Source organism: Hippopotamus amphibius, chromosome 12, assembly GCF_030028045.1.
Source record: "Hippopotamus amphibius kiboko isolate mHipAmp2 chromosome 12, mHipAmp2.hap2, whole genome shotgun sequence".
In the NCBI taxonomy this organism is placed as follows: Eukaryota; Metazoa; Chordata; class Mammalia; order Artiodactyla; family Hippopotamidae; genus Hippopotamus; species Hippopotamus amphibius.
In genome coordinates this window covers 16,003,010-16,029,299 of record NC_080197.1, presented here as the reverse complement: position 1 = coordinate 16,029,299, position 26,290 = coordinate 16,003,010, and the positions used below count along the sequence as shown (strand labels likewise).

General features: G+C 43.3%; 2 protein-coding genes across 3 annotated transcripts in view; one reads left to right on the top strand and one right to left on the bottom strand.

Moving 5' to 3' along the window:
* The window catches only part of SYS1 (SYS1 golgi trafficking protein), a 36,957-nt gene that overhangs the window by 7,573 nt on the left and 3,094 nt on the right, over window positions 1–26,290 (top strand). The gene's annotated exons all lie outside the window — the stretch shown is intronic.
* On the bottom strand, window positions 1,964–25,402 carry TP53TG5 (TP53 target 5). Of its 2 annotated transcripts, XM_057701114.1 has the most exons (4): window positions 25,325–25,396; window positions 5,162–5,236; window positions 4,861–4,991; window positions 1,964–3,370 (listed from the first exon to the last, which is right to left on the bottom strand). In XM_057701114.1, exons 2-4 carry the CDS (start codon window positions 5,234–5,236, stop codon window positions 2,869–2,871), a joined length of 708 nt encoding a protein of 235 aa, XP_057557097.1. In that variant the 5' UTR covers window positions 25,325–25,396; the 3' UTR covers window positions 1,964–2,868. The 2 variants fall into 2 exon arrangements, 1 of the variants encoding a protein (XP_057557097.1); XR_009048335.1 differs by lacking the exon at window positions 4,861–4,991 and having other exon boundaries at window positions 3,239–3,370; window positions 25,325–25,402.

Below are 26,290 nucleotides of genomic sequence, written 5' to 3'. Positions count from 1 at the left end.
CTCATAAGTGAGGAACAGAGCCAGTACTGGCCGTGGGGGTTTATTATGGCAAGGAGGCATGGAAAAAAGGCCAGATGTTCAACATCCCACAAACTGGTTTCAACTACATCAAGCCTGATTTGCTGAAAGCCCTCTGGAATGGCTATTAGTATGCCTCTTTTTATAAACAGATGAAATAGGCTCAGAGAGGTCATGTGACTTGTTAAAATTCAAACTCTTAAAATTTTTCCCCAGTTAACTATTAGGGAGCCACTTCTGTGGTCTTTTATCCCCGAGGTGGGTTGCAGCATCCTGCCCAAATCAGGATCGAACTGAGCCCTGAAGAGGGGCTTCAGGTTGAAGTGGTTAAACAAAGGGAGAATGGTAGTAGGGAGACCCCAGTTCTGGGATTACGGGAGGCAGGTTGCCTGAGCCTAAATGCCAGCAGGTAGAAGGGATAAGACTGGAAGGAGTGCACCACTGGGAGTCATTCACACGCACGAGGCCTGCATCCTTGCTTCCCCAGTGGTGCCCTGGCCATGCTGGGTCCCAGCTTAGGCACACCAGCTCCTGTCTACTCACTCAATGGCATTGCCCATGGGCAGCTTGGGCCCAGCTCTGGCTCCCAGTTGGGCAAAGCAGAAGTTGCCAATCTGCTCAGGCCTTTCCGGCCCCCACTTGGGGCTCCCCAAGGAAGGTTCCCATGAAGACTAGTGCAGCCTCCCCAGCCCCCGCCGCAGCAGGGAGCACGCTGCCCTGATTGCCTGCTGATAGAGCATGCTGGACAGAAGGTTACTTGAAGACTGGTGGAACTGAAGGTGCTTGGGAGGAAAGATCGAGTAGAAGGTTGATGGAATTGATGATGCCCAGCAAGGGAACCAAAATGGAGACTACCCAGGAAATGGGCTGGATTGCAAGCTGAGCGCGAAGACAACTTGCAGTGGTTACAGGAGTAGAGGTTGCGAGGAGGGGCCGGGGTGGGATGCACAGGACCGGAGCGCCGCACCTGGGTGGCCGCAGTAGGGAGCTCGCTGCGGGGGTTTCTGGCTGCCTTTCCGAGGCTGAGTAGTGTTGGCGCAGAGCTGGCGGGTGCCCCGCGGATGCTCAGTCACTGTGCTGAGCCCCAGTGGGGAGGAGGGGTGCGAGCTGCTGGTTCAGCGGGAGCCTCTCCCATCCTTCTCCCTCTCACCCAATCCGTGGATCTCCATCATTGTCCTGGCTCCCTGGGGGTGGGGTTGGAGGGCTCTGCGGCCCTCGATGGCTCTGCTGCTTTCCCGAGGGCGCCGCCCCCGCACGCAGCCTGCCTCCAGGTACGCGGAGGATCAGGATCGTGGTCTTCGTCCAGAGAAAGCCTGGGTCCCCTTGGTTTTCCTCTCCCCGACTGCACATTCAGGGCCCTGTGGCTCCTACCAACAGAGGCTTTCCCCGACCGGACTTGGGATTGGAGGATGGACGTGGCGTGTCACACGGGGGCAGTAGAACGAAGTACCAGTTCTCCGCCCGACTCTGTGCTTTCTGTGACCCAGGTGGGGCACATTTCACACCTCCAGCTGGCATTTCTTGACACCCGGCGCCGTGATAAACAGAGCGCAATGCACGTGCGTGACGGCCTGGATGCTGCATTGTGCCTTTTCCCCTTCTTCGGGAAATGGAATGCCGAGTAGCCAGGAGACCTAGATTAGAGTTCTTGCTGTGCCACTTCCAAGCGGCGTGAGCCTGCACAAGACCTTCCCATCTCGGCGCCGCGGTGGTTTCCTCCTCTCCTTGGCTTGCAGGGTCATTGTGAGACACCTGCACCCAGGAAGCACACAACAAACATTCCCCTTCTATGACTTCATGGAGTGCACCGCTCAGGAGGCCAGCTTGCAGAGGTGGGGGAGGGGAGCAGCCCTCTGGCTTCTTTGTTCCGGGTTCTACACTGACCTTAGGGACCTGGGGATGGAGTGGAATTAGCCTGAAGTCATTTTTCACGCTCTGGCCTCCCCCCCCCCCCCCACGAGGGGCCTCTTTCCTCCATCCTTTCCAGCCCCAGATAAACAGGCAGAGCCAGCGGCAGTATTCTTCAGTGCCATATGGGAGATTTTATTTGTGGGCTCGTGAATTTTCCCGCCTATCTCTCCCGTTTAGATGATTGCGCGATCCCTGTCCTCTCGGCACACCTCTGGCTCCCATCCAAGGTCACACCTGCAAGCGGAGACCTCAGCGTCACTTAGGAGCTATGACCGCCCCCAGAGGGCGCTGCCGTCCAGGGACAGGGCTCAGGGACCAGGGTGCTGCGGTGTCTGCAGATCGGAGATGCCTCTTTTGCCGAAGGGGCAGCCTCCCATTCAGCTGGACCCCCAGGCCCATCACCTTTCTTAGGATCTCAGTAGAGGGGCTGGAGTATTTCTTCTTTTTCTTTTGCTAGGGAACTTTTGGTTCAGAGTAAATCTTATTTGAGGTATGGATAAGTAAAACAAATGGAGAGTTTATCTAAGGGGGGATGGGATGCGTCAGAGCCTTACTTGACCACTGCCTCTCCCCTTATCCCCACATTTGGAAATCCCTAAACTCACTCAGATTTCTAACAGCGATTCAGAGCCATAGCAGTTTGGGCTCTCCTTAGGCCTCCAGGCAATGGATGACTCACCTCAGAACCATGCTCCCAAAGCCTCCTTCCCCAGAGCCCCTGCTTGGGTCCTGAGAGGCCCCAGCCTGGCCACCGCCCTGCTGTGTGGGCTTAGTCAATGGCTTCCACCTCTCTGGGTTTCCCTCTCTGGGCGTGAAGGTAGGGCCTCCCAGCACTGCCAGCCACAGCCCCCAAGACTCGCTCCTAAGCCCTCTGACTCTGGGCACACCTCAGGGCCTGGCTTGGGGCTTGCATCTCACCCTGGCCTGGTGGTGGCATTGTCACACCTTGTATGGATGGACCATCGGCAGCTCAAGTGATGCTGAGCAGAAGCGGGTGCAGCAGCGCTTGACCCAGCGCAGGGCGGATGATCTGCACATCACCCGGGGCCCTGGGAGGTGGACTCGTGTGGGCAGCCCCTCAAACCAGATCCACTGGTCCGCTGTTTCCACCTGTATCATGTCCTCCACGGGAGTTCTGTACTGGTGGGTCTTCAGGATGACGACTCGGGGGTCCTCAGTGGGTGGTTGCCTCTCCTGAGCTCCAGGGCCAGTGGTCAGGTCATGGCCCCTCGATGTCATTGGGACCTCAGGCTCCATCTGCTGCTTTTTCTGTGGCACTGCTTCCTGTGCCGTGTGCCTCTCCCCCAATGCCACCTCGGGTCTCAACTCCTCAGACTCCCCTATGGGCTCTAATTTCTTGGAGTCCAGTTTCTTGTTGGGACACCCAGCCTCCTGAAGATCTTTGTTATTTTGTTCCACTTTATCCCAGACGTCGTCATACCTGGCAGGGAGAGGAACAGAAGTCAGCAGAGCAGGACTGAGGCCCTGGTTCTCCAGCTAGCCCCGAGACAGCTGCTCTGCAGCCAGCTCAGGGGAGCTTGTCAGGAAAGCGAGAGAGAGCCCGAAAAGAAGCTTCTCTACCACTCAGAGGCCTGTGCCTGGGGCAGGGGATGCGGTGATAAGTGTTTGCGGAAGGGATGTGAGAGGCTGGAAAGGCCTAAGGCAATGGCTAGAAATATACATTGCCGCGTTGGCCACTAGGGTAGGGTTCTGCCTCTCCGAATTTCAGCTGATGGAGTGGACTGGTCCGATGGCTTTTTTTGAGTTTTTTGTTTTTCAAATTGTGTTGCAAGAAATCTTAGAAAGTATCTCAGATGACACCCCCCCCGCCCCCCGCCCCAAACACACACACCCCTGGAGGGGCAAGGTGAGGGGCAGGACAGCTTCCCTCCAACAACACAACTGGGGCTTGGGGACAAATTTGAAGAGAGGTTCTGCTGCTTTAAAAAGGGTTGAAAAACTCTAGGACTAGATGATCCTGACCCTTCTGGCTCAGTTGTTTCCTGATCATCTGCATCTAGGCCAGCTCAGAGGGAGGAGCCAGGGGGGTGGAGTGAGCCAGAGACTTTCCCCAAGGGTGTTGGTCATAGACTGAGTCCCCAGCAACGTGGCAGCCCTGTCCTAGCTGAGTGTGTGTGGAGAGGGATAGGCCTCAGGCTCAGGATAACGACAGCACTGAGGATAATAATGGCCACCGCTGAACGGGTGCCCACTGGGTGTCAGGCCCAGGACCCTCACAACAGTCCTGCAAAGCAGGAGGTTGGGAAATGGCAGAGCAGCTTGGAGAGCACAGGCCTTGGAGACAGCCTGGGGTTCAAATTTGCTTCTGCCTCTTACCGTCTGTATGATTTGGGGCAAGAAAGGTAACCTGCCAGAGCCTTAGTTTCCTCATCTGTAAAACTGGGATAATTCTGTCTACCCAGTAGGATTTTTGTGAAGAATAAACTAAGTGGGAAAATGCGTTACATGGTACCGGGTGCTTAGCAGGTGCCTCATAAATGTCAGCTTTCTTAGCATCCTGATGTGACCTTGCGAGGAAACTGAGCCTCAGCAGAATGACTAGTCTGCAGGTGAATCTCTGAGTGGTGTTGACTTGGGAGGGGCAGGAAGGGTGGCCCCTCTTGCTCAGAGCCCCAGGTGGTGGTTAGTCCCGTGGTTGAATGATTATGACCATGGTTATGACAACAGCTGTGATATCAGCTGGGCGCAGCTTCAGATCCTGGTTCTGCCACTTACCAGTTCAGTTAAAGGGACAAGTTACAACATCTCTTGAGCCTCAGCTCCCTGTTAGTAAAATAGGGCTAATAAAGAACTACCTTTCTCCTGAGGCCTTGTCAAAATGCAGGTTTCTGAATTCCTTAGCACAGTGCCTGTTCCTAGTAAAGATGGCTATTGGGCCCATGGTAGGGGCCATAGGCGGGTCAGGCTCACCCAGAGGAGATCCCCAGGACCTTCGGAACTCTGAGCAGTGAATTCCAACACCTTTTGGCCAGGTTATGCAGTTCTTGGATCCGAGGGTTCGAGCTCTTGAGCAGCTTCAAGAGCGACAAGTTTTTTAACACCTGCCAGGGGCGAGGAGCCAGAAAAACTGAGGCTTCAGCTTTCCTGGGATAGCGTCCCATCCCCCACCCGGACTTTTGCTCAGCCCAGCTCGGGGTGGGGCCTGGTGACTCCTTCCTGGTCACTGGGCCTGGCAGCCAGGAGCAGTGGGTACCAAAATGGGTCATCTCACCGCTTTAAGTCGGTTTCGCTCAATTACTTTATTGACAGGCTGCTGTATCTTGTCCCGTGGTTCCTCATCTTGCATCTGATAGAGAGAGGGAGAGAAAGAGAGGGAGAGAGAGAGAGGGAATGGTAACAGAGGAGAGATCCTCCCCCCCCCCCCCCCCCCCCCCGCCCAAATACCTCCATAATGCCTCTCCATTGGGCTGGCTTGGCTTGACCAAACCTAGCTTTCTGTCACCTTGGTTTGGGGGCAGGAATGGGGAGCCCATTCTAACTCTCCTGACCCCCCTTCACCCTCCACCTTTCCCTCTTCCGCCCAGGCTGGAAGACCCCCTTCCTGGGCATGGCTGGACTCTTTACTGAGACTCCCACTAAGTCCAGTTCCAAGTCCAACCTTGGAAACCACTCTATTCTTGGGCCTCTTCTTTGCTGATGGACTCATGCTGGAGCTGTGAGGCCTCAGACAGATGGAGCAAGACTGGTACCAGGCACTGCCTGCTCCCTGCCCCTCTCAGCTCAGCCAGCACTCAGGCTGGGCATCAGGATGGTTGTGCTGGGGCTCCCAGGGAGGGGGGCTGTGACATCACTGAAATGTGTGACAGCAGCAGGGCTGGGTCTCCAAGGAATGTGTATGTGGCAGGGGTGGAGGGTGAGGAGGAAACTCCTGTCTATGGAGAAACCTAGTAGGTGCCAGGCAGAGGCATATATTGTCACCACATCCCATTAAGGTAGGAAGAGTCCCCCATTTTTTTTTTTTTAATAAAGAAGCCAGGGTTCAAAGAAATTAAATAATTTACTCAAGGCCACACAGCTGGATAATGTTGGAGCTGGAAACGTCAGGTCTGACAGTCAGCCCGTGAAACCTGGGCTCCCAGCTACGCTCATCTGTTCATTCATGTCACATATGTTGACTCTGCATCTGCTGTGTCAGGTGTGTTCTAAGTGCTGGAATAAAAAGAAAATTCCTGCCATCAAGGAACTTACATTCTAGTGGAGAGTCTGTGTGTGCCTGTTAAGTTTTAATAATGGGCTCTCTGAAACAAAGTATGCATGTGTGTGCTTGAATGTGTTTATCATTAATTTTACTGAGAGAAATCTAATAAAATTTTACAGTACTCTTTATTGTGAATTCCGTACAGCCAATTTATTCTTGTAGTATACTTTTCTTGAATTTTGCCTAACTCTTGCATCCATCGTCAACCTATGGTTGTAACTAATGAACAAGTGTAGTTCTGACTTGAATGCTGATGTTTTCATTCATACTAAAGAGTAAGAAGAAAGTGAAAAAGTGAAAGAACAAAGATGTTGGAATTCAACTCATTTCTCAATGACCTGATTGACTTATTTGCTGTATTGGATCACAGTTTTCAAATACTGGAAGTATATTCGCTCAGCTTTTCTTGGGTGTGTGTGTGGCTATTTACAATGTACAGGCATACCTCAGAGATAAGGTGGGCTCGGTTCCAGACCACCGCAATAGTGTTACCCGAATCTTTTGGTTTCCCAGTGCACATGAAAGTTTTGTTTACACTATACTGTAGTCTGTTAAGTGTGCAATAGTAGCATTATGTCTAAAAAGTGTACATACCTTTATTTAAAAATACTTAGTTGCTAAAAAATGCTAATCATCATCTGAGCCTTCAGCAAGTTGTAGTAACAACATGAAAGATCACAAATCACCATGACAAGTCTAATAGTGAAAAAGTTTGAAACATTGCGAAAATTACCAAAATGTGACACAGCGACATGAAGCAAGCAAATGCTGTTGAAAAAATGGTGCTGATGGACTTGTTCAACTAGGGTTTCCACAATCCTTCAATGAATTGTAAAAACTGTGCTATGTGGGAGGAGGTGCAGTAAAGCCAAATAAAATGAGATCTGCCTGTAACAGCTATAGACAGGACACTTTTACATTTAAGCTACATTGTTAATTTCTTCCAGACTGAGCAAGACAGAAAATATGTTAGGCTTTGTAGGCCTTGTAGTTGCAACTATACCACTGCTCCTGGATGTTGACAGCCCGCTGCAGATATGGAAATGAGTGGGCCTGGCTATGTTGCAGTAAACTTTATTTACACAAATAGTTGGTGGGCTGGATTTTGACCCATGGCTAACTCCTGGTCTAGATAATCAACAGAACAATAAATCAAACCCTGATTTGTTACACTTAACCTATTTCTGTGGTGTAAATACTCCTGCCAGGGCTGATTTCAGGCTACCAGTGTGATGTCACTGAAGGCAGCGTTGAACAGAAATGCACAGTAGCATACCATTATATATATTTCTGCCATGTTTCTACAGCTGTAAAGATTCTCAAGATCATAGCTAACAGCAAAAGGTAGTGAAAAAATTAGAAAGTGATGAGTCTGTGCATTTTTCACCTTTGTTTTTAATATCATTAACTTAAAGAAGTTGGTGTAATTTAATTCTTAATGATGGTATTGCTTAACAACCAGCCAGCCCAGTTCCTAAAAATGTCGTAGGCTTTTGTGAGCCCTCACGAGTTGGTCCCAGCATGGTTAATGTTAGGTGGAAATAAGTGTGTGGAGAAAAGTGAACGGGGCAGACGGGAAACAGAGAACAAAGACAGAAGTTTTGCTGCATTAAAAAGGATGGAATGGAGGACTTCCCTGGTGGTGCAATGGATAAGACTCTGTGCTCCCAATGCAGGGGGCCTGGGTTCTATCACTGGTCAGGGAACTCGATCCCACATGAACTAAGAGTCCGCATGCCACAACTAAGGAGCCCACCTGCCGCAACTAAGACCTGGCGCAACCGAAATCAGTAAATACATAAATATTAAAAACAAACAAACAAAAAGGATGGAATGGGACAGTTTCACCGACAAGATAAGATTTGAGGAGAGACATGGAGGAGGTGAGGGAAGGGGGCAGGGGTGGTGGCAGGGGATAAGGGCAGAGAGGGAGTCGTGGTAAAGGGCTGGGACAGATCATGGGAGATTTTAACAACTCAGGCTGCTCTGAGTAATCTGCCCAGCTGGCTGCATCTGAATAATCAGAAGAGCTTGTGAAACACAGCTTCTGGGGCACCACCCCACTCAGTGGGCCAATCTGATACCTAACCAAGTGTGGGAACCAAATCCACACCATTACCGGGTGGAGGGGTGTGCGTGCATCTGGGGTGCTTAGCTCTGTCTTTTAGGGGTGACAGACCGAGACCAGACGACTGCACGGCTTCTTACATGTCCATGCCCATTATTATTAGGGCAAAGATGAGTGGGTGGTAGAACACGCTGTGGACCAGAGAAGAAACTGAGGAGGGGACCTGGGAGGGAAGGCTCAGAGCACACCCCGCCACTCTCCCTTTGGCTGCCCCGGTGCTCTCCGCGGCTCATCCGCCTGCTCAGGCTTCCTTCTTCCTGCACGATTTCAGCTCTTCCTGGACCCTGCTGGACCCTGGTGGGCTGCATCACGGTCCCCTGTTCCCACCACTCAGCACCTGGGCATCAAGAGCTGGGGTCCCACTGTGTGCTACCCACTGAAGATGGCACACAGGCCCAGCGGAGGGGTCCTTCTAGAACATGGGCTCCTCAAGGGCAGGGACTTTGAGCTGTTGTCTTTATTGCTAGCCCCTCAAAGCCTAGAATAGTGCCTGACGGACAACAGGTACCCATTAAGTATTTTGTGAAAAAGCGAAATAGCTGGTATTCTCTATGATAAGAGTGGGGTGGGGGGCACAGCTGGAACACAGGAGCAGCGTGGGGAGGCCAGGGAAGTCTTCATAGAGATGGTGACGAGGAACCAAGGAGGAGAAGGGTCGCCAGGCAGAAGGGTGTGACATGGGCAGGGAATTTAAAAGTACCGGTGTGGGAGGGAATTATAAACCAGTGTATGTGCTGGAGTAGAAAGCAGGAGCCCAGAATGGTGGTGGTCAAAGAGCATCCTGGGAGCGTTCCAGCAACTGAGGCTGGCCCGGTGCCTCGCCATTCTGTTCTAGTCTGTTCTTTTCATCGTTACTCACTTCCCTCCTTTTGGAAGCTGAGGGAGTTCATCCCCAGGGGGGCAGGGTGTTCTCCCTGACCAGACATTGCACCCTAGCAATGGCTCCTAAAACAAATCCCCATCTTCTGTCTTGTCTGTCTCTTCCACTTATACGGGAAAAACCATTTATGGGAATAGTGACACTCAAGGACACACAGCTGGTCAGCATTTTGGACCAAATCCAAGGCACTTGAGTGAGAAACCGCCACTCTTTTTTTTTTATTTTCCCCCCTAGTTGTGGTAAAATAGACATAATGTACAATTTACCACCTTAATCATTTTAAGTGGGGAGTTCAGTAGCATTCAGTACATTCACACTGTTATGCAACCATCACCACCGTCTGTCTCTAGAACTCTTTTCATCTTGCAAAACTGAAACTCAATACTCATTAAACAACAACTCCCCACTCCCTGCTCCCCTCCCCCTCAGTCCTGGCAATCACCCTTCTACTTTCTGTCTCTATGAATTTGACTGCTCTAGGTACCTCATGTGAATGGAATCATGCAGTACTTGTCTTGCTGTGATGGTTTATTTCACTTAGCATAATGTCCTCAAGGTTCATCATGTTATAGCATGTGCCAGAATCCCCTTCCTTTAAGGCTGAATAATACTCTATTGTATGTATAGACCATATTTTGTGTATCTACTCATCCACTAGTGGGCACTTGAGTTGCTTCCACGTTTTTGGCTACTGTGAATAATGTTGCTATGAGCATGGGTGTACAGATATCTCTCTTCAAGACCCCGTGTTAAATCCTTTTGAGTATATACTCACAGGTAGAATTTCTGGACCATGTGGTAATTCTATTTTTAATTTAAATATTTATTTATTTTGTCTGTGCTTGGTCTTAGTTGCGGCACATGGGATCTTTGTTGCGGCATGCAGACTCTTAGTTGTGGCATGCGGGATCTAGTGCCCCAACCAGGGATCGAATCTGGGCCCCCTGCATTGGGAGCTCGAAGTCTTACACAGGACCACCAGGGAAGTCCCTCTATTTTTAATTTTCTGAGGAACCACCATACTGTTTTCTATAGTGGCTGTACTATTTTACATTCCCCACAGTGCACAGGATTTCAATTTTGCCACATCCTCACCAACACTTGTTATTTTTCCTCCTCCCTGCCTTCTTCTGTTCTTTCTGCAGTAGCCATCCTAATGGCTATAAGGGTCTACTCTTTTTCTTTTTTTTTGTCATTGTTTTATTTTGTTTCATCTCATAGTTCATACTTTAGTTTCTTTAAAGTTAGGTTTTTTGGGGTATATTTTATTTTTTTATTTTTTATTTTTTTAATTTATTTTATTATTTATTTATTTATTGGCTGCGTTGGGTCTTCGTTGCTGCACACGGGCTTTCTCTAGTTGCTGTGAGCGGGGGCTACTCTTCATTGTGGTGCACAGGCTCCTCACTGTAGGGGCTTCTCTTGTTGTGGAGCACAGGCCCTAGGCATGTGGGCTTCAATAGTTGTGGCACATGGGCTCAGTAGTTGTGGCTCACGGGCTCTAGAGCACAGGCTCCATAGTTGTGGCACACGGGCTTAGTTGCTCCGTGGCATGTGGAATCTTCCCAGGGCAGGGCTCAAACCTGTGTCCCCTGCATTGGCAGGCGGATTCTTTACCACTGCGCCACCTAGGAGGTCCTGGGGTATATTTTATATACAGTAGAATTCATCCTTTTTAGTGTACAGTTCTGTGGCAAGTGTATATTATTGTACAAACACCACAATCAATACATAGAATGGTTTCATAATCCCCCTAAGTTCCCTCGTGTCATCTGTTCGTAGTTAACCCCTTGTGCCACTCCCAGCCCCCAGCAACTGATGTATATTTTCAGTCCCTGTAGCTTTGCCTTTTCCAGAACATCATGTGAATGGACTCCTACAGTTTATAGTCTTTTGAATAGAATTCTTTCACTTAACACAATTTGAGATTTGCACATGTTGGGTATATCAGTAGTTTGAATCTTTTCATTGCTGAGTAATATTTGATTGTATAAATATGCCACTGTTTGTTATTTAATCATTAAAGGCCATCTGGACTAGTTTCTGGTTTTTGGTGATTATGAAGAAAGTTAATAAAAGCATTTGTGTATAGGTTTTTATTTCACTTGGGTAGATACCTGTGAGCAGGACTACTGTATTATATGGTAATTGCATGCTTAACTTTATAAGATACTGCCAAACAGTATTCCAAAGTAGCTGTACCATTTATATTCCCACCAGCAGCACTTGGTATTGTTATATTGGGCTTTCTTTTTAAGGCATTCTGGTAGGTACGTAGTGGTATCTCATAGTAGTGTTAATTTACATTTCCCTAATGGCTAATCATGTTGAGCATCTTTTCATGTGTTTATTTGCCATCTGTTTCTCTCTGGGATGAAGTGTCTGTTCAGGTCTTTTGCCCATTTAAAAAACTAGGTTGTTTTTCATATTATTAAGTGTTGAGAGCTCTTTATAAATTCTGGGTTCCATCAGACATATGATTTGCAAATATTTTCTATGTCTATGATTTATCTTTTCATTTTCTTAACTTTCTTTTGAAGAGCAGATTTTTAATTTTAATGAATCTAATTTGTCAAAATTTTAATAGATTATGCTTTGGTATCATATCTAAGAAATGTTTGCCGAGCCCAAAGTCACTGAGACTTAATCCTATGTTTTCTCCTAGGCATTTTATGGTTTTAGTTTTTAAATTTAAGTCAGTGACCCATTTTGAGTTCCTTTTATATAATGTAATGTGTGGATCCAGGTTCTTCTTTTGAATATGGATATCCAGTTATTTCAACACAATTTGTTGAAAAGATTGTCTTCTTTCCACTGAATTCCTTTGCATTTTTCTCAAGTCAGTTGACCATATATATGTGGATCTATTTCTAGACTCTATTCTTCTTTTTTTTTTTCTTTTGGCCACATCATGTGGCTTGTGGGCTCTCAGTTCCCCGACCAGGGACTAAACTCAGGCCACAGCAGTGAAAGCCCAGAATCCTAACCACTAGGCCACCAGGGAACTCTCTAGACCCTCTGTTCTGTTCAGTTGACCTATATGTGTACCTTTTGCCAATACCATACTCTCTTGATTGCTTTATAGTGAGTTTTGTAATCTGCCTTGATTACTATAGTACTTTATAGTAACACTTGAAATCAGATAGTGAGCTCTACAACTTTCATGTTCTTTTTCAAAATTGTTCTGGCTGTTGTACTTCATTTGTCTTTCCTTATAAATTTACAAAGCAGTTTGTTAATTTCTACACAAAACCCTACCAATATTTTGACCCTACCCCTTAGACTTTCTATTCTGAGTCATCTTTTCTTTTTTGTGCATATTTGCTGTTGAATTTTCTCAAACTGCTTCCTGCCATTAGAATTTTGAGGTTCTTTTCCCTTTTCTAAATTTTAAAAAATTTTTGAAATGATTATAGATTCATAGGAAGTTGCAAAAATAGTAGTTTCCTCCAATGGTGACATCTTACATAGCTACAGTACAATAGCAAAGCCAGGAAATTGCTATTAGTACAATATACAGACCTGACTCAGATTTTGTCAGTTTTATGTGTTCCATCATCACAAACATCTCCCTGTGTTATCTGCCCCTCTCCCTGCAATCCCATCCCTAATCCCTAGAAACCACTAATCTATTCTCCATTTCTGTAATTTTGCCATTTCAGGAATATTATGTGAGGAAAATCATACAGTATGTGACTTTTTGAGATTCACTGTTTTCATTCAGCATACTGCTCTGGAGACCCGTCCAGGTTCTTGCATGTGTAACAGTTCCTTTTATAAACTTAAAAAAAATCATTATAGATTCACAGTTCCAAAAAATTATAATAGAGGTCCTGTGTACCCTTCACTCATTCACCATCCCCACTGGTAACATCTTGCCTAACTACAATTCAGTGTCAAAACCACAGATAGATTCATATAACCAGCACCAGAAGCAAGACACAGAAGTGCTCCATCATCCCAGGCTGCCTCATGCTGTTGTAGCCAGCCCACCCCGCTTTCCTCCGATGCTTAATCCCTGGCAACCCATCTCCATTTCTGTATTTTTGTTATTTTAAGAATGTGATATAAATGGAATCATACAGTATGTAACATTTCAAGCTTGGCTTTTTTTCTACTCAGAATAATGCCCTTGATATCCATCCAGTTGTTGTGTGTATCAATAATTTGTTCCTTTTTGGCTGAGTATTATTCCACAGTATGGATGTACCACAGTTTTTTTAATCATTCACCCACTGAAGAACATTTGGGTTGTTTCTCATTTAGGGCTACTACAAATAAAGCTGGCATGAACACTCGTGTACAGGTTTTACATGGACATAGTTTTAATTTCTCTGTAATAAATGCCAAGGAGTATGATTGCTCGATCATATGGTAAGTATATGTTCAGTTTTCTGAGAAACCACCGAACTATTTTCCAAAATGACTATATCATTTTTACATTCCCACCAGCAATGTTTGAATGGTCTAGCTTCTCTGCATCCTGACCTGCTTTTAGTATGGTCACTAATTTTTAATTAACTGGTATAAAATAGATGTGTAGTGATATCTCATCATGCTTTTTTTTTTTATTATTATTATTTAATTTTATTTTTTTTTTTGGGGGGTACACCAGGTTCAATCAACTGTTTTTATACACATATCCCCATATTCCCTCCCTTCCTTGACGCCCCCCCCTCGATTCCCCCCCACCCTCCCTGCCCCAGTCCTCTAAGGCATCTTCCATCCTCCAGTTGGACTCCCTTTGTTATACAACAACTTCCCACTGACTATTTTACAGTTGGTAGTATATATATGTCTGTACTACTCTCCCGCTTCTTCTCAGTTTTCCCTTCACCCCCCGCCCCCTCCCATACCTCGAGTTCTCCAGTCCATTCCCTGTATCTGCTTCCCTGTTCTTGTCACTGAGTTCATCAGTACCATTTTTAGATTCCGTATATGTGAGTTAGCATACAATATTTGTCTTTCTCTTTCTGACTTACTTCACTCTGTATGACAGATTGTAGTTCTATCCACCTCATTACATATAGCTCCATCTCATCCCTTTTTATAGCTGAGTAATATTCCATTGTATATATATGCCACATCTTCTGTATCCATTCATTTGTTGATGGGCATTTAGGTTGCTTCCATGTCCTGGCTATTGTAAAGAGTGCTGCAATAAACATTATGGTACAAGTTTCTTTTGGGATTATGGTTTTCTTTGGGTATATGCCCAAGAGTGGGATGACTGGATCATATGGTAGTTCTATTTGTAGTTTTTTAAGGAACCTCCAAATTGTTTTCCATAGTGGCTGTACCAACTTACAGTCCCACCAACAGTGCAGGAGAGTTCCCTTTTCTCCACACCCTCTCCAACATTTGTTGTTTCCAGACTTTGTGATGATGGCCATTCTGATTGGTGTGAGGTGATACCTCATTGTGGCTTTGACTTGCATTTCTCTGATGATGAGTGATCTCATCATGCTTTTAATTTGCATTTCCCCACTGGCTGTTGATGTTGAGCATATTTTAATGTGTTTATTTGCCATCTCTGTATCCTCTTTGGTGAAATATGTGTTGTTTTTTTTTTTTTTACTGTTGAGTTTTTGAGAGGTCTTTATGAATTCTAGATATGAGTCCTTTGTAAGATGTGTGACTTGGAAATATTTTCTTCCCACATCTGTATACCTTTAATTTCCTTTTCTTATTTTATTGTTCTGGCTAGGACTTCCAGTACCATTTTGAATAAAAGTGATGAGAGCAGAGATCCGTGCCTTGTTCTTGATCCTAAGGGGAAAACATCTTATCTTTAATCATTAAGTATGATGTTAGCTGTAGGTTTTCTGCAGGTGGTCTTTATCAAGTTCAAAGTTACCCTCTATTCCTAGTTTGTTGAGTTTTTATCATGAATAGCCATTGAATTTTATGGTTTTTCTGCACCAGTTGATATGATCATGTGATTTTTTTCTTCTTTTGTTCATTACTGTGGTCGATTACATTAATTGACTTTTGAATACTGAACTAGGCTTGCATCTCTGAATAAATCTCACTTGGTTTTGGTGTTTAATTCTTTTTATATTTGCTAGACTCAATTTGCTCATATTTTGTTGAGGACTTTTATGTTTATTTTTATGATGGATATGGGTCCTTTTATATGATACCTGTACTGCCCTTGACCTAGTATAGTTATTTGAGAGTGGACTTAAATTAGTTGTAAACATATGTTACAGACTCTAGGGAAACAGCTAAAAAATTTAAAAAGAAGTATAATTTATAGGCTAAGGAAGGAGAGGAAAATAGAATTACATAAAATGCTCAATTAAAACAAAAGAAAGCAGGAAAAAAGGGAAAGAAAGAAAAAGAAAGAACAAGTGCAACCAATAGAAAAGTTATAAACATGGTAGATGTTTATACTAATTATATCAGTAATTACTTTGTCAATGGCCTAAATATTAAATATTGAAGGACTGAGACTGTCAGAGTAAATTAAAAAAAAGACTCAACTGTATATTGTCTTTAAAAAACCCCACTTTAAATAAAAAGACACAGATAGTTTAAAAGAAAAGGGATGTCACTTTGGTGTACCTCAAAAGCTGGTACAAAAGTGTAAAGCAATTATATTCCAATAAAGAGCTTAAAAAAAAGGAAAGAAAGGAAAAATGATGGAGAAAAACATGCCATGCTAACACCAATCAGAAAAGAAAAAAAAAATTCCTGAAAAAAGAAAGAAAGGAAAAAAAAAAGCTGGAGTGGCTATCTTAATTTCAGACAAAGCAGACTTCAGAACAAGGAACATTATTGGGGATGAAGGGCATTAAATAATAACAAAGGGGTCCATTCTCCATGAAAACATAGCAATCTTTAATGTGTATGTCCCTAACAACAGAGTGTCAGTATGTGAGGTTAAAAACTGTTGAAACTCTAGGGACTTCCCTGGTGGTCCAGTGGCTAAGACTCCGTGCTCCCAATTCAGGGGGCCCAGGTTTGATCCCTAGTCAGGGAACTGGATCCCACATGCTGCAACCAAGAGTTCGAATGCTGCAACTAAAAGATCCACATGCTGCAAATGAAGATCCATATGCTGCAACAAATATCCTGCACGTGGCAACGAAGATGCCTCGTGCCGCAACTAAGACCAGGCGCAGCCAAATAAATAAATAAATATTTAAAAAACAAACAAACTTATGGAACTCCAAAGAAAAATAGATGAATCCACTACTACAGTTGGAGACTTCAACACCACTCTTTCAACAATTGATAAATCAAGCAGGCAGAAAATCAGTAAGGATATAGTTGAACACCACCATCAGTCAACTTGATCTAATTGGCTTTTGTAGAATACTTCATCCAACCACAGCAGAATACCCATTCTTTTCAGGCTGATATGGAACATTCAAGATAAACCTCATTCTGGGCCATAAAGCATACCTGATCAGATTTTTAAAAATGGAATCACACAAAGTGTGTTTACAAGCCAAAATGGAAGCAAACCAGAGACTAATAACAGATAGCTGGAAATTCCAAGGCATTTGGAGATTAAACAACACACTACTAAATAACACATGGATCAAAGAAGAAATCTCAAGAGAAATGTAAAAATATTTTGAACAAAGTGAAAATACAACTTATCAAAATTTGTAGGATGTAGTGAAAACAGTGCTTAGAGGGAAATTTATTGCACTAAATGAAAAAAGAAGAAAGATCAGAAATCATTCTAAGCTTTCACCTTATAAAACTAGAGAAAGAAGAGCAATTTAAGCCTAAAGCAAGCAAAGTAAAAGAAGTAATAAAAATTAGAGGAGAAATCAATGAAATTGAAAATAGGAAAACAATAGAGAAAATCAATGAAACCAAAAACTGGTTCTTTGGAAAGATAAATAAAATTGACAGACCTCTGGCCAGATTAACCAAGAAAAAAAGAAAGAAGACAAAAATTACCAATATTAGAAACTTAAGGGGCTTCCCTGGTGGCACAGTGGTTAAGAATCTGCCTGCCAATGCAGGGGACACGGGTTCAAGCCCTGGTCCGGGAAGATCCCACATGCTGCAGAGCAGCTAAGCCCGTGTGCCACAGCTACTGAATCCTGAGCACCTAGAGCCCGTGCTCTAGAAGAGAAGCCACCACAGTGAGAAGCCCACGTACTGCAACAGCATAGCCCCCGCTCACCACAACTAGAGAAAGCTCGCACACAGCAACAAAGACCAAATGCAGCCAAAAATAAAATTAATAAAATAAATAAATAAATTTATTAAAAAAAAAAAACTTAAGGGGGGCCATCACTACTGATCTCCAGGACATCAAAAGGATACTAAAGGAACATCATGATTAACTCTGTGCCCTCAAATCTGTTAACTTAGATGAAATGCGTCTGTTGTGTTTTGTTTTATTTCACTACTGTCTTTGGTTTTGGTATCAAGATAACACTAGCTTTATAAAATAAGTTGATAAGTGTTCCCTCCTATTCCATTTTCTAAATAAAATTGGTATTAATTCTTCTAAAAATGTGTAGATTTCTCCAGTGAAATCATCTGGGCCTGGGGATTTCTTTTTCAAGATTTTTTTTTTTAGTGTTTTGTTTTTAATTAACTACAAATTCAATTTCTGTAATAGTTATAGAGTTATTTAAATCATCTATTTACTGTTGGGTGAGTTTTGGCAGGTTGTACTTTTTGAGGAGTTGGTCCTTTTTACCTAAGTTGTCAAGTTTATGTGCGTAGAATTGTTCCTATTGGTCCCTTATTATCTTTCCAACATCTGCAGAATCTGTAGGGATATCCTCTGTCACAGTGACGATATTCAGAGTTTAGGTCTCTCTCTCTCTCTTTTTTCTTTGTCAGTATTGTCAGAGGTTTGTCAATTTTATCGATCTTTTCAAAATGGAGAATTTAGGTCTTTGTTAAATTTGGGAAATTTTCGGCCATTATTTCTCTTAATGCTTTTTCAGTTCCGCTTCTTTCCCCTCCACTTGAGACTCCAGTGACACAAATGTTCAATCTTTTGTTACTGTCTCATAGTTTGCTGAGGTTGGGTCTGTTCTTCCTCCCTCCCTCCTTCCATTTCTTCCTTCCTCCCTCCCTCTCTCCCTCCCTTCCTCCCTCCCTCCCTTCCTTCCTTCCAATCTAATTTTCCTTATTTTTCAGATTGGGTAATTTCTACTGTTTTATCTTCAAATTCACCAATCCTTTCATATGTTATCTTCATTCTTCTATTGAGCCTATCCAGTGAGGGTTTTTTTTTTAATTTTTAAATTAAATTAAAAAAAAGTTTAAACTAATTTGTATTGGTGTCATAGGGTTGCTGTAACAAATTTCCAGAAACTTGATGACTTAAAACAACAGAAATATATTTTCGCACAGTACTGGAGGCCAGAAATCCAAAAATCAAGGTGTTGGTTCCTCCTGGAGGCTCCAGGGGAGAATCTGTTACACGCCTCTTTCCTAGCTTCTAGTGATTGCCAGAGATCCTAGGCATTCCTTGGCTTGGAGACCTATCATCTGATACCTGCCACCGTCTTCACATGGTGTTCTCCCCTGTGTGTCCTTCTATATTTTCACATCGTCTTCTTATAAGGATACCAGTTATTAGACTTAGTGTCCACCCTAATCCAGTATGACCTCATCTTAACTAATTACATCTACAATGACCCTTTTTCCAGATAAGGTCACAGTCTGTGGTATTGGGTAGACATGCTTTTTTGGAGGACACTATTCAACTCAGTACAGTTACTTTTTCTTCCGTTCTAATATTTCTGTTTGGTTCTTCTTTGTATCTTCTATTTGCTCACCCGAGATTTTTTTTTCATTTAATTCAAGAAAGTTTGCAATTGCTTGTTGAAGCATTTTTATGACTGTTTTTTAAGTCCCTGTCAGATAATTCCAACATCACTGTGATCCACTGGCATCTGTTGATGGTCTTTTCTTGTCCAAGTTGAGATTTTTCCTGGTTCTTGGTATGGTGCATTATTTTCATTTACAACCTGGATATTTCAGAAATTATGGTGTGAAACTCTGGATCTCATTTAACTCTTCTGTTTTAGTAGGCCTCTACTGTCCTTGGCCAGTAAGATAGGAGGCACCAACTCTTTACCACCTGCTGGGGGTGAAGAAAGTCCAAGCTGCCCACATGGCCCGCGCTGGTGCCATCCTGTAGGGGGAGGGGAGGGGAGGGTCGGACGGTTGGTTGCCTCATTACTGCTGGGCAGAGGTGGACATCTAGGCTCCATATTTGGCCTCCTTTACATTGAGGGGAAAGAGTGGCGCCTCCTTACTGTTGGACGGGGAGGGCAGCCTATACTGCCCGCATGGCCTCCACTGACATGGAAATTTGGGGGAGGGGTACTTGTTACTGCTGGGCAGTGATGAAGCCAGGCTCCCCACTCTGCCTCCTTTAACACCATCTGGAGGCGAGAGGTGCCTTGTTACCCTAAGACAGACACTGGGAGTGAGATTTTTCCACTAGTATTTTGCTGGAGGGGGCACTTAATGTCAAAAGATTTCTGTCTTGCTAGGGTGCCTCTTTCTCAATTCTTTGACAAGATAGAACAGGCTTTTCATGGGGGCGATTTTTGTCTATGCCTGTTTGGCCTCTCCAGAGCTCTAGCAAAAAGAAAACCCAGAGACTCACTGCTGTGTCATTTGAATAGTGGGGTCCTCGTTAGTCTGCATTTTTATATTTGTTTTATATATAATGCCCAGCATTTTAAACTGCACTTAGTGGGAAGGATAGAGAGGAATGCATCTACGCCATCTTGTTCAGAACCAGAAATCCTCTTTTTCTTTTTTTATTTTATACTCTTTTTATCCCTGTAAGTCCAAGTAGAGATATTTCTGGATATAGAATCCTTTTAAGAACTTGTGGGTCACTCTGAATCTTATTCAGGTCCACTCTATTAGACGAAAGCCATGTCCAAAATTTCTCTGAGATAAGCCCTTCTCTTTATTAGGCTTCTGCTGAATTGGCTAAGGGTCAACACCCTTAAGCTTTCTAGAATCCTTCTTGCTTGATTCAGAGGACCTGTGAGGCACACCTCCCATTTCTTTAGAGGTCTTTTATCTGACTGAAGACTACTCTGATGCATTGTCTTAAATCTTCCTGAGATGCAAACAAAAGATTTGATAGTCGCATTCTCAGTTTCATTTGGACCATGTTTTTCTGGTAATGCTCTGGATTTGAGCTTTGCCGGGAAACCATTTTTAAACCTTACTATCACTTGCCATTTAAAGAGGCTGAGAATTTTTTACCACGAAGTCCTGGCTCCTTTATATTTAACAGTCCTTCCTTTTAGTTCAGGATTTCTCAACCTCAGCAGTATCGACATTTCAGGCAGGCTAATTCTTTGTTGTGGAGGGAGGAGATGGCAGTGCGAGGGGTTTGTCTTGTGCATTGAAGGATGTTTGGCAGCATCCTTGGCCTCTACTAAGTAGATACTAGTAGCAACCTCTCCAGCTTTTTGTTTTTTGGTTATTTTGGCCATACCATGTGGCATGTGGGATCTTAGTCCCCCGACCAGGGATCGAACCTGTGCCCCCTGCATTGGAAGCCCAGAGTCTTAACCAAATGTTTTCCTCCACCCCCACCCTGGTGCCATCACCCTCACTTGAGAACTGCTGCTTTAGTTTCTCTCTCCCCTCTTGTGTTTTACTAGAAGGAGCAAGAAGACAGCAGGTGGCACCTTCAACACTAGATTTGGAAATATCCTTAGTCAGATCCCAACTCATTAGGCATATTTTCTGCTTTCCACTTTACCACAGGCAACAGAGTTGCTAAACTTTGTGCTATAGCTTAACAGGAATTCCTCTTTCCCCAGTTCTCAGTAGTGTTTACCCGACTTTCCTGTATGCCCTGGCGGCAATCTTATCAAAGGCCCGCGGCTTTTTCAAAGCACTTTGGGCTTTCAGTACACCCTTCCCAAGTCTATGGCCAGTCCACTGCCACTCCCACACTTCAGAGTGCTGTTACAGCGGCACCTGTCCAATACTGAAATCCTTATGTGTTATCTATTGCTGCAGAGCAAATCATCGCCAAATTTAGCAGTTTAAAACAAGAAATTTATTATCTCAAAGGTTTTAGGCATCAGGAATCCAGGACTGCTCTAGCTGGGTGGTCCTGCCTCAGTCTCTCCTGAGGTTGCAGTCAAGCTGCTGGCCAGGGCTGCGATCATTCCTAAGGCTCTACTGGGGCCAGTGAATCTGCTTCCATGATTACTCATGGGGTTGCTGGCTGCCTCTGCTCTTCACTGGCTGTTGGCTGGAATCTTCAGTTCCTTGCTTCATGGGCCTCTTTATAGGGCTGTTGACAACATATTATCTTGCTTCCCCCAGAGTGAGTGATCCAAGCAATAGAGAGAACATGCACCCAAGATGGAAGCTGTGGGTTTTTAATTTCTTTAATCCTAATTTTGGACATGATGTACCATCATCTCCCATGTCTTCTTGGTCACATAATGTAACCTTGATACAGTGCAGAGGAGGCCCTCACAAAGGCACGAATAAACAGAAGGCAAGGAACATTGGGAGCTTTTTTGGCGGCTGGTTGCTACATTTCAATTTTATTCAATCAAGATATTTGTCTGATTTCTTTTTGGACCTCATCTTTGACTCATGGGTTATTTAGAAGTGTTGTGTCTTATTTCCAAGTATTGGGCTATTTTCCAGACCTCTTTCTGTTGTTATTTATATTTTCATTCTTTTATAGTCATCAAACATATTTTGTATGATTTAAATTCTTCTAAATTTGTTGAGGTTTGTTTTATGGCCCAGAAGATGTATCTTGGTGAATGTTTTATGTGCAGTTGAAAAGAATGTTTATTCTGCTGGGAAGATGCTATAAAAATGTCAATCAGAACAAGTTTGTTAATAGTGTTCAGGTTTTCTGTACCCTTATTTTTTTTTTTCTGCCTACTTGTTTTATTGATTACTGAGAAAGAAGCATTGAATCCTCTAAACTGTGTTATGGATTTTTCTCTTTCTTATTTTAGGTCTGTTTTTACCTCGTGTTTTTGAAGCTCTGTTATTAGGTGTACACATACACATTTATGATTGTTAAGTCTTCCTGGTGAAATGAACAACCTTTTATCATTATGTAATGTCCCTCTTCATCCCTGGTAATAGTCTTTCTTTTACAGTCTACTTTTTCTGATATTAATATTGCTCGTCCAGTTTACTTTGATTAGTTTTCATGGTATATCTTATTCCACCCATTTACTTTTGATTCATATGTTTCCTTATAGTTAAATTGAGCATATTATTGCCTCTTGTTTTTTTACCCCCAGTCTACTAACCCGTCTTTTAATTGGTTGCCATTCATTCACACAATTGGATGAAAATCTTCCATCTCGCTATTTGTTTTCTATTTTTTTTAATCTGTGCTTTGTTTTGTTTTTCCTCTTTTTTCCCCTTACTTTGGATTAATTGATTATGTTTCATCAGAGAAAAACCTTATGGGTACCAGAAGAAGCAATGAGACTTACTGCATCCAATCAAGACAGTTTATTACTCATAGAGCATCAAATAACATGAACATCAGTGTAGTTTTGTGTTGGTTCCCTCAGCCCTAAGTTCAACAAGTGATACAGTGGTCCCAGATGCATGGTACACACAGTGGATTTGCATCATGGCTGAGGAACCCGGGCCCAGTACTTTTATAACAAGCAGTCTGCAAGCCTGCCTTTGAGAAAGACCTGGTCTTATTTCTCAAAACTGCCAGCTGTATTAATTCTGAGCAAGGGCCCAGGTGAAACAGAAGTCAGATCCTTGCAATCTTGACATGTTGAATACAAGGAGGCCCAGGGAGGATACCTCTCAATACTTTTATGATTCTACTTTATCTCCACTAGTGGCTTGTTATTTATACCTCTTCAAACATTTTTTAGTGGTTGCCCTTGCATTTACAGTATATATCTTTAATTAGTCATAGTCAATCTTCAATTAATATTATACCACTTCTTATATAGCAGGACTATTTCACAGTGTGTTTCTAATTCCCATCATCTTTTCTATTGTGATTGTCATACATTTTACTTTTATATATGCTCTACACCCACCATATATTGCTACTCTTTTGCTTTAGACAGTCAATTATCTTTTAAGATGATTAAAAACAAAAAATATCTCATATTTACCTTTATTTCATCCATTTCTGGAGATCTTCATTTCTTTTTGTAGATCCAGGTTTCTCTCTAGTATCATATTCTTTCTGCCTCCAGAATGTCTTCTACCATTTTTTGTAATGCTCATCTGCCGGTAATGAATTTTCTGTTTTTGTTCATCTGAAAGGAGTTACTATATCACCTTCATGTTTGAGAGAGATTCCTGCTGAGTATAGAATTGCAAGTTCACAGTCTTTTTTTTCTTCCAGCATTTTAAAGATATCATTCTATTATCTTCTAGTCATATAATTTCTTTTCTAGTGAGAAGTCTGCTGTAATTATCTTTGTTCCTCTGTAGATACTGTCTTTTTCTTCTTGATGCCTTCAAGATTTTCTCTTGGGTTTTCAGCAGTTTGAATATGATAGATCATATTTTTTGTTTTGTTTGTGGGTGTGTGCTCACTTGTGTGTCTGTGTGTTTGTCTATTGGTATTTAATGGTTTTTTTTTTTTTTTTTTTGATTCTGTGAGTTTTTTGGCTTTATGGTCCTTTCATTATTTTTGGAAAATTATTGACTATTATTTCAGTGAATGTGTGTGTATGTGTGTGTTTCTATCTCCATCTCATCTCTTTCTGGGATTCAAATTATGCATATGTTAGCTTTGAATCTTCAGGGTTTTTAATTTTGTTTTGTTTCACTATTTTTTTCTCTTTCCGTTTCAGTTTGGGTAGTCTCTGTTGACCTATCTTCAGGCTTACTGATTCTTTCCTCAGCTGTGTTGAGTTACTGATGAGGCTGTCAAAGGCATTCTTCATCTCTGTTACATGTTTTTAAAATTTCTAGCGTTTTCCATATGATTCCTTTTTATAATCCCCATCTCTCTGCTACAGTTCCCCTTCTGTTTGTGCATGTTGTCCATGTTTTCCAACAGAGCCTTTCACATATTGTTATAGTTGTTTTAAATTTTCCGGCAGATAATTCCAGAGAGTTATCTAGGTCTTGAGTCTGGTTCTGTTGATTGCTCTGTCTCTTAACAACAGGGTTTGTTTGTTTGTTTTTTGTTAAATTGCTTTTTATGTGTGTGTTGTAATTTTTGATTCCTGGACATAATGTGTAGAACAGTAGAGGCTGAGGTCAATATTATTTTTGCCTGGAAATTTTCATATCTCTTCTTTTCTTAGGCCATTAGTGTTGAGAATTGAGTCAGTCTTGTCAGGAGTTGAACAAAGTTTGGTTTTGTTGTTTCTGTGATTACTTTTAGTGCCTGTGACTCCCAAGGATTCTATACTCTCATGCTAGCCATACCTGGTCTTTAGCAATAAAAACCGTAGCCGAACTCTTCTTACCTGTTTGCATGGAGACCTTGCCTTCCTCCCACTTAATAGGTATGCCAGTGCCTATGTCCAATTTCAAAATTCTTGGAGGTGCCTGTCCTTCTTTGGAATTCAGGTTAATTGGTTGCTTTGCAACCTCAGCTCACTGATGGGTTCGACAAAAGTCAAAATATTTTATATACAATTACCTAACAATTTTTTTTAATTACCTAACAATTTTTAAAAATTGTTGTTAGTGTGGTAATGATGCTCTTCCCAGCTTTCAGCATCCTAGGTGGACCCAGAAGTCTAAGCCATCTACTTTTTCACTGCTCCTTTTGCCATCTACCCTTGGGTCTGCTGCCTGGGCCTCTCTCTTGGCTGATACCCTTCCAGCTTAGCCCCGTGAATTATTTCTAACTTGATGCTTACCCCCCCCCCCCACTTTTATGGTGGCAAATATCTGGCAAAGAGAAGGGGCAGAGAGGTTCCTGATCTGTCAACATCTTGGGGACAGCTCAAGATAATCCATGCAGTCCTGTTCCCAGGGGCAGGCCTGAAAAGGGGGGAGGTGACTTTGGGAGCTGCGCTCTCATCCATTGTACTTTTGACTTTAGCTCATTCCTCTGTGCTAGAAAGTGGGACCAAGTATCTACTCCACCCATTAATGAGGAATAAGAATCAAGTTGACCAAAACATTTCTTCGAAGATGAAAACTGCAACAGGATAAAAGGGGAACAGGCTGGGAGCCATGGTTACAAGCACAGTCTCTGGAAGCAGCCTACCTGGGTTTGAATTTCCGCTCCATCAGTTGCTGGATGGCCTTGGACACGTTCCTTCACCTCTCTATATCTCAGTTTCTGTCTCTATAAAATGGAAGTAAAAATAGTATTTACCTCACAGGATGATTAAAAGGATTAAAAGAGTTAATACATGCAAAGCACTTAGAACAGTGACAGGCATATAATAAGCTCTGTAGAAGATTAGAGTGTACTTCCTATAATTTTAGAAATTCGTGGAAGAAAGCAGTTTCCTCTCTTTCTCAGAACCGATTATGATCAAAACAGCTAATGTTTATTGAGCATCTCCAGAGTGCCTGAGTCCTGTACTAAGCATTTTCTATGAATTATCTCATAGGAGGTAGGGATTAATTATTACTACCTAATAGGCAAAGAAATCAAGGATCAGGGAAATTGTTTACACAGCTGGCTAGACACCTGAGCTAGGTTTACAACCCGAGAGGCCCTGACTCCCAGGCCTGTGCTCCTTAACTACTGCACTTGTTGCCTGCCACAAACTAGTTTCCTTGCTGGTGAAATAATGGGAAGGCTGCTTGCTGTATTTACCTCACCGATTGTTTAGAGATCCCAGTAACAATAGAAGAGGCAGAGCTTTAGGTATTTGTACTGAGTGCTAGCAGGTCGCCTGACAGGGAAGCCTGAATATGTCAGGGCTTTTCACACCTCAGTCCCTCTGTACATGCCCTTCCCCCTCTTCTCTGCTTGTTGAACTCATTAAGACTCAGCTCAGATATCAGCACCTGGATTTCATTCTAACAAAGGAGGGATTTAAGCAGGGGGTGGCACATCAGACCTGCGTTTTGAAATGACTGATGTGGGGTTCCATGGTTAGCGCTCTACAGTGATGACTAACTGCTGTGGGGGATTGAGTGTAGCAGGACTAGAGTACAAGAAAACCAGAGAGAAGGTTTCTGTAGGGGCCAAGGGAGAGCCGGTGGTGGAATCGGAGAG

Bases quoted from the DNA above. Each gene is read 5' to 3' on its own strand.
- TP53TG5 (XM_057701114.1), bottom strand. From the start codon at position 5,236: ATGCAAGATGAGGAACCACGGGACAAGATACAGCAGCCTGTCAATAAA. The intron at 4,992-5,161 runs GTGAGATGACCC...CGCCCCTGGCAG, and splicing joins AGCGAAACCGACTTAAAGCG to GTGTTAAAAAACTTGTCGCT. The intron at 3,371-4,860 runs GTGAGCCTGACC...TCTCCCTGCCAG, and splicing joins GTCCTGGGGATCTCCTCTGG to GTATGACGACGTCTGGGATA.